Source organism: Eurypyga helias, unplaced genomic scaffold, assembly GCF_000690775.1.
Source record: "Eurypyga helias isolate BGI_N326 unplaced genomic scaffold, ASM69077v1 scaffold17099, whole genome shotgun sequence".
NCBI classification, from domain to species: Eukaryota; Metazoa; Chordata; class Aves; order Eurypygiformes; family Eurypygidae; genus Eurypyga; species Eurypyga helias.
In genome coordinates, this window is record NW_010270267.1 from 1 (window position 1) to 8,714 (window position 8,714).

The following is an 8,714-nucleotide window of genomic DNA, read 5'->3' on the forward strand; positions in this document are numbered from 1 at the left end:
AGATGAGCCCCTGATGAAGTTGGCTTCTGGACGGGAGCAGCTGGAATTCTCTTGGGTTTTTTGCCAGGTGCTCTCCTGGTGACCTGTGATTCTTCTCCACCCTCTGGGCATCTGTTGGTGGCACCAGTGGTTTTGCCACCCTCCTCCTTCCAACCTAGTTTAAAGCCCTCTTGATGAGCCCTGCCAATTCATGGGCAGGAATCCTTTTTCCCCTCTGAGACAGGTGGACACCATCTGTTGCCAGCTGGCCTGGGGCCATATAAACCTCCCCATGATCAAAAACCCCAAAATTCCATCGTTGGCACCAGCCTCTGAGCCATGTGTTGATCCGTGGTGCCTTCCTATTCCATTCCGTGTCCCTCCCTGCTACTAAGGGGATGGAGGAGAACACCACCTGTGCCTTGCCCCATTGTCCTGAAGTCCCTTTTGATGGCTTTTGGATTTCTCTCCTCAGCCTTGTCACTGCCCACCTGCATGACCAGTAGTGGGTAATAATCCGAGAGTTGTACTAGACGTGGGAGTTTCCTGGTGATGTCTCTAACCCAGGCCCCAGGGAGGCAGCAGACTTCCCTGTGTGATGGGTGTGGGCGGTGTATCAGGCTCTCTGTTCCTCTCAGAAGGGAAGTGCCTACAACAGTGACTCTGCTTTTTTTAAGGAGGCAGTCGTAATGCCTGGGGCTGATGGAGTTGTCTTGGGCAACTCCCTGGATGGATCTTCCTCTTCCTCCTCCATTGCCTGTCCCTCAACTTCCAGAGCCCCATCTCTGTTCTGCAGGGGCAGTTGGGAAGGGGAGGAAGGGTAGGAAGGGATTCGCATCCCTCCCTGAGCAGGGACCTGCTTCCATTCCCATCCCTCTCTTAAGTCCCTTCCACCTGCCTGGTGGCAAGAGGATATGGATTCCACTGTTGGCTGTGGGACCTCCATCTGCTGCCTTTGCCTCAGGGGTGGTAGATCAGTGGAGGCAACACACCTCCTCAGTCTCCCTGATCATCCTCCACCTCCTCCTTCAGCTCTGCCACGAGCTGAGGAGATCATCCCCTGCTCACCCCTCACGCAGGGGCTGTCACTGCTGCCCTCAGGTGTGAGGGACAGGGTCAGGCACTCCCTGCAGCCGGAGACCTGGGCAGCAGCATCCCTCAGCGGGAGCACCATCTGGGTCGCTGCATTCTTTCGAAGGGATGGCTTTCAGCCAAGTGGCCACCACACCTGGGACCCGCCAGCACACCTCACCTGCCCGCCCGGCCTGCACGAACTGCAGTGCCCGCCCTGTTGGCCTGCTCTGTTCCCACGCTCTCGGTCGCTCGTGCTCCCTGGGGGATGCTCTTGTACCTGAAGGGGTTGTCCGCCACCACTCCTGTCCCCGCTCGTGCTGTGTCAGAGCTGCCTCTCAGATTCTACAGAACCTCGTGTGCCAGGTGAAACACGCCCTCTCACCTCCCCATGCCCTACATACAGATACGGTGTTGAAAAATGCTCTGAAGTCAACAGATGCTTCCAATTGGAAACATGTTTTAAGGATCTTTTTTAGAAAGGTCGAGGAAAATTGTAATTCCTAAAATAAAATCGGATTGAATTGCAAGAGAAATTGCTTCCTAATTTTCCCCTTTTCTGATTATTGGCCCTCAGAAGGCTAGAACATCTATACGTAAACAAATAAATAAGTGAAACTATAAATAAGCCCACAGGCCTCATTTTGCATTTTCTGTTCCTCAAGAAGAGCTTAAAGCACAATACATGGTGAAGAATCACTTTTGCAAATTTGACCCTTGCCGATTTTCATTGGATACTGTTTTCTTTAGTGCCAAGGAAATGCTTTGGCACCTCTTGTTTGTCATAGCACAACACGACTGACGTGAACTAAGTCTCCCTAGTTTCTGTGGTTTTCCCTCTTTCCACTTCATCAGCACAACAGGATCATCCAAATCTCTCATATTAATGAATGAAACTTAAATAATTTTGAAAATATGGTTGAAAAAAGAATTGTTGTCACCTTTTTACATTTAAGATCCTGGTGCACAGAAGAAATGTGGCTTATCTAAGACTGTACCGGGATTATTTGTCAGGTTCTGGAATCAAGCTAGCTGCTCCACTTTCTAGTCCCCTGCCTTCAACTCAGACCATCTTTTACTGTTGTTTATAAAAGAATCAAACACTATTTATTTGACCCAGACGTTTAATGGCCCCTGCCCGAGTTCATAAGTATGGAGAGATGAGCAAGAGGCTTTTCCCCTGGAGCAGCTGTTGCAGACTACTCACATAACTCCCGCTGTGCTGGTGCTTTGGAGGACACAGGCAGCACTTGCTTTAGCTCCTTCAGGGAACAACCATCTGAAAACAGAATGGAAGAGATTCAAGCCATGCCTTGGTCCACTCTGGCCTATGGTTTCAATGCTGTGTAGAGGGAAGCCATGCTGTAACTGCCAGGCACTGATGCAGCCTGTACAGCACCCCAGTAGAAAATAGGAGATAGAAGTATTTTGTCTACTGGTCTGACTTGCTTTCTTCCCTACTGCTATGTGGTTAAATGCTACCTTCTAATCCTATGTTAAATGCAGTGAAAATTCATCATCCCAGTTAAGTGGAGGATATGTTTTTAAGTCAGTAAAAATATTGCTAATAGTGCTCCAGTTTGTTTTCTGGAAGAACAGTGTTTGTAAAGAGATGTTGGGAAGAAAAACGATGAAAAAATGGAATTACCTTACTCTGCTCTGTGATGAATGAAAAGAGAAATACATGACTAAGAAGATCCAAGATGGATTTGTAACAAAGGCCATTGCTTCGTCGCAGTGTCCGATTTTACAGTTTTGTCATCAGTGGTTTATGTAAATATATGTTATTAAGGTTAGAAAGCAGGAAAAGCTAAGAAACATAATAAATGTAAACCTAAATAAAGTGTCGATAAACAAAATGGTGATGCCTTTTTCTCTGTCTAGACCCCTGTGTTGAAAGCAGTGTTTTCATAAGACTCAGACAGAATTCATTTCCATACTGAGTGCTTAATAGTTCCTGTCAGAACAAAACAGCTGCGAAACATATGGTATCCATTTCCCTGTATCACTTGGAAAAAATTTCACATGTAAATAAAACCAACATAAAAGTGTAGGCCTTTGAACCTAGAATCTTATACAATACATAAATAAGTCAGCACAGTGCTTTCTTTGTATTGGCCGACCAAATAACATGCCTTTTCATTATTATTATTTTTATTTCTTCTTCGGAATTGTATTCTTAAGCGCTTCCAGAAGTATTAAGGTAATTTTCAGACATCCGTAACAACTGAGCCATGCTAATCTTTCACTTCAGACATTAATGTTGCACTGGAAGTGTATATATCTGTTTCCTTAGGAAGGTGTTCATGGCAAATTGTGTGTTTTGACCACAAATTAGATCCCACTGATAGGCAGTTAGCACGTGTAATAAATCTGCTTTGTTTAAACAGTATTCCTGACGTTCAGAATGCATTAACTCTTAGCGTGCATTGAATGGGGCACAGAAACTGCCTAAAGGCTTTAGTGGTTTTCGTGCTGTTCCTCCACTGAAAGTAATGAAATAAGGAAAACTCTTTGCCAGATTTCCACTGATTATGGACATCATAAATATCACCAGCTGGGACTGTGTGAAAGAGTGCAAGTTCAGTAGGATTGAGTTCAAGTTCAGTAGGATTAAGAGTTCAGGTGCCTTCAGCTCCCTTTCTTCTCTGCAAGTCAGATTCACTGGCCAAACTCCATATCCAATAATGGTCTGGAAAGCTCAGATGGATATATATGTGTGTGTAAAGGTTGTATATATAAGGGATGGAAAGTTTGATAGAATCCCAAAATACGGAGGAGAAGTGTGAAAGGAAACATCATACCTGAATAAGTAGGCTTAACTTTCAGGTCAGAGAATCACAAGATCCTTTAGGTTGGAAGGTGCCACTTGAGATCATCTAGACCCTGCTAAGCAGAGTCAGCTAGTGTAGGTAAAGTCAGGACTGTGTCCAGTCAGATTTTGAGTATGGAGACTCCACAAATTTTCTGGGCAACTACTGTTTGATCAGCCCCACAGTAAAAAAGTGTTTCCTTGGGTGCAGATGGAATTTCATGTGTTTCAGTTTTTGCCCATTGCCTCTCCTCCTGTCAGTGGGCATCATGGGGAAGAGCCTCACACCCTCTCCCACAATCCTTCCCGTCATGTAAATATAGACAAGGATAAGATTCCTCCTAACTCTCTTCTCCAGGATGAACAGTCCCAGCTTTCAGTCACTGTATGAATTCCCAGTTCTATGAAAAATACATCTCCCAGAGATAACAGGCCTTAAAAATTAAGTTGTTGTTACTGTTTTTAAAACAAATCCACTAAAAGGTTTTGACTAACCTTTTTGTTGACCTTCCAGAAAATCATCCTCCTCCTGTGATGCATCTTTGTGCAGTAAAAAACAGCAAAGTGTAAACCCACATAGTTGGACAGGACTGGTGTAATGCCACTAGGCTCTTATTGATGTCCATTATTTGAATAAAACTACTTTGTTTCTAATTGATTACAATGTATCTCCTGTTTGAAGAAAGGGTCTGTTCTGGAGTATCAAATTCTTCAGCTGTTTTGCTAGACATGCCATTAAATCGGCTTAGATATGAATGTGGCAGTAACCATATAATTTGGGCAGGTATATCTTTAAAGCATGCTATATCATGTCACACGTCTGGTAGTAATCACTTCTAAATCACATTCCTCTATTTCTTTAGTTTCCAGCAGCAGCTGGAACTGTGGAGTCTCAAATCTTATCGGAAATGCACAGAAACCAACAGGAATTGCAGATGTGTGCAATAAATTCAGACCAGTGAAGAGGGTTTCCCCATTAAAGCACCAGCCAGAAAGCTCTGAGAACAATGAAAGTGATGACCAGAGGAACCAGAAGGGAGAATACCAGAAAGGCAGTGATTCTCAGTCTGCACCTCCAAATGATGACCAGAGTCCAGGAGAAGGAGAGACCCTTAAAAGCAAAAATATCGAGCCCGCTGTTCTGCTTGGGGAGCTGGAGCACTATGACCTGGATATGGATGAAATTTTGGATGTGCCTTATATTAAATCAAGCCAGCAACTTGTTCATTTCTCAAAGGTAGCTCCTGAGAAAAAACTTTTGGGTGTATGTTCAACAGTGAATGGTCTCAGTGGCAAGACCTGCTCTGCAGGGAACGCAGAGAGCTCGCCTGCCGGCGGGACACAGTTCTGTGTGCTGTCTCCTGTGAAAGGCTCTCAGCTGAGAAAAACGCAGCCCATTGTCCTTGACCAGCACAAGCATTCCGCAGAAGAAGTAGAGCTTTCCCAGCCTTTGCTGAAGTGTAGCTCCGTCCATGAAGCTGAAGCCCAGGGCAAGGGCTTCCTCAGCAGGACATTTGTTGATCCGCACGCTCACAAAACGGAGAAGGCTATGCCAAACTGCCACCTGAGGACTTTCCACCTGCAGACGGCAGTGGCAGAGAGCAAGCAGCTAGAGGAGCTGAGTATGAACTGGAGCAACACAGGGGGCCCAGAAGAGAGGAGCGAAGAGGTGAAAAAAATTAAAAGCATCTTAAACATTGTAAAGGAAGGGCAAATATCTCTACTGGTAAGTATCATCTTTTTCCTAAAACACACAGAATAAGGGCAAGCTGTGATGTGGTTTATTAAACCGTCAAAGCTGATGAAGTGCGTATTTTGAACCACTGCCCCTTTTATCTTGTACGCTCCTCAGAAATTGAGCATATGGGCTTCCAAATGGAAAGTTTTAAGCTTTAAATCAAACGTCTAGCAAAACCAAGAGGCTAGTTTTATGTAAACATAGCCAAGATTGCTAGCCTATGCAGTACATTGAAATCGTATAGAAGGCAGGCATTTTAACTGTTGAGGTCCCTTAAATACTGAATTTAAATCTTTGTTGAGTTTTGCCTTTCACAACATTTGTCGGTCGCCTTATTCAATTCTTTCTGGTTTACCTCAGTTGTTATTTAGAGACTGATGAGTGGAACAGAGGGGCTTCTGTTGTATTCTGATTATTATTCAGGAGTGTTTATGCTGTCTTGTTGCAGCAGCATTCTCAGACAGGAGCTTTCTCTAAAGCCTCGTTGGCCTCTGACCCATATGAGGTCTTTTAGTAAATTCTAGCACTGTGATCAGGCACTATCAATGATGGTTTCCAAAGTAACGAGATGCAAGTTAACACAATGATGCAGAGCATGTGATCTCCACTCAGAACGGCTGGTGGAGGCACAGTGTATGTAGAAGAACTGTTTTTGTTAGATTATTGCTTAGCTTCTCTGTTTACCAGTCTCACTCAAGCACAAAGGCACGCTATTAACATAGCAACAAGAACAAAGGCAGGTATTCAGAGACTAGACAGAGGCAGAAGAGGATATTAAGTTGCTCAGTAAGAAATAAAAGCAAATTAAATTCACCCTGAAATAGGATTCAAGGTGGGGGGAAATGCCATCATATGTAGACAGATGGAAAGAAAATGCATATTTTTTCCAAAAAGTTCAAAACCTCTGAGTGAAGTAAACTCATTGAACAGTACTCTGGCAAGTCTGCACAACTCTAGGAACTTGTCACTGCTGCCCATTAATTCTGTCTTAATTCTTCTGTTTTCCTTCTGGAATTTCTCAATCCAATTGTTTTGTCTCAAAATGAGATTTGGGCAGAAATAGTGCGTTACGCCATGATTGTGCAGTACATCAGATAAATATCCCAACAAATTTCTTGATGGAAACAAGCTATCAATTGAAGTCTTGTGTCATGTGTTTTAACTACAATTCAGATGGTGCTCAACACAAGGTGCCACTTCAGTCAGGACGCCAAATTAATCAGGAACTTTTTGTAGCAGTCATGGGTGTTTTCTGTTCAATTACTCATCAATATAATGACACCCTCTCTCCCCTAAATAAAAAGGAGAGAAGCCAAATGCAGAATAGATAGAAATGGTGAAAATGTATTTATGCAACTACATCAATGATCAAACAAGTACAAAGACTTAAAGCAACTCAAGGTCTTGCACCGTTGTATGACAGTTGCATGACAAGGAGAGAAACTACACAGTAAATCAAACCATTGAGCATCCCACCTCCATCCTTTTGCTAGTAGTAGCCAGGTTGTGTATAGTGAAGCGAAAAGGGCCTGGTTTTGAGTTATAAAAGAACACGGCTATGGGGAAACATCTTTGCATTTGGCTTATGTCTCGGGCTGTGAAGCTTCATGTTCTGTGTATCTTTTTTTATTCTTAGTTGTCACTCACTTAATGCCTTTTTTAATAGCCACATTTAGCAGCCGATAATCTGGATAAGATCCATGATGAATGTGACAACAATCTGTTGCACGTAGCAGCATCAAAGGGACACGCAGAATGCCTGCAGCATCTCACTTCCTTGATGGGTGAAGACTGTTTGAACGAACGAAACATTGAGCAGCTAACTCCAGCTGGATTAGCAATAAAGGTAATTTAGTCTCTGTCTCTATTGTCACGTGACATAAAGGTAATTTAGTTTCTTTCCTTGGTAGCAGTTTAGTCGTACATTCTGCAAGATGTTTTTTTTCAAGCATTTTGTAGAGTAAGAGCAAAAGGAACTGTTGGCTGGTACCACATGCACAAATAAGAATGGGGTACTATGCAGGATACAATATCAGCCGTATAACAATGACATTTTATACGTTGTTGTCAATTCATATACATTCATTTTTAAATCAGTAACTAGCTCCAGAAATTTTGTTATATTTTAAGGAACTTTAATTTCATTCAGACTCAGTTGTTTCTTTAGACAGCGTAACAGTTTCTTGTTTTTTTACAAATACAGGTTTAATCTTGCAAGACAAGTGTGAGAACATGTTTACAAAGCAAAAATAAAACTCTGATCCACATCTGGGGATGAAACTTCTTGGTTTTTTAGAACAATCACATCAAAGTTAAAATGTATATGTTACAAAACAACCTGTCAGAAACTGCAAAAATTAATGTCAAAGCCTACAGGAAAAACTATTATGTAGGAAAATGTGAAAATTACTGGTGTTGCTGCACTAAAATAAAACATAGTGGTGTACAGGAAAGCTGATAATTTAACCACCCTGCTTCTGGTTCTTTAGTAAGTGAGACTGAATGGTTGAATGCCATTCCTCTTAGCCACTAAGTACCTTAAGAAGAAAAAAGGAAAGGGGTGAAATATAATAGAGTTTCTGTTTCTTCTGTGTTTTTAATGTTACTTGCTCCTTGGGAAAACTTTAGAAACTGACAGGGGACTGGTGGATTCCAACCTGCAGGTTTGCATCTTTGAGACATCATTTCAGTGACCTATGGCCCTGGTGCAGGTTTCAGGGTTGGGGTTTTTTTGTTTTATTTTTCTGGGACAAGATGTATGAATAAAAAACTAAAGTGATATCTAGTTGTACCAATGCTATTATGAAAGTAAATTTAGCTTCAATACCTCGGCCTGTGTCCAAACTGAATAGTTACAGTCTGCCAATTTGAAGTCTTACAGTATTAATTGGAAATCATTTTCTTTTTTCTTTTCAACCTAGGTATATAATGTGTTTATAAGCCAATAAACCCCTTTGTCTTTTACTCCAGAAAGGTTGGCTTTTTTAATAATTGGTTCCTTTAGTTTCTTTAATACTTGAGCATGCTTTGACATTCACAAAAAAGTGTGTAAATGTAATGGAGTTCTTCATGTAATTGGGGTTATTGAGGGTGCTCACATCCAAGTGTTTCAAG

At 42.4% G+C, this 8,714-nt stretch overlaps 1 protein-coding gene across 1 annotated transcript; it reads left to right on the forward strand.

The window, feature by feature from the left end:
- Positions 1 to 4,725: 4,725 nt before the first annotated feature.
- LOC104514651 (synphilin-1-like) lies at positions 4,726 to 7,446 on the forward strand (the record flags this gene model as incomplete). The annotated part of the gene is made up of 2 exons (XM_010158392.1): positions 4,726 to 5,588; positions 7,267 to 7,446. Coding segments are annotated over 2 exons (1,043 nt in total), but the record flags the coding sequence as incomplete, so codon positions are not given.
- Positions 7,447 to 8,714: the final 1,268 nt, after the last annotated feature.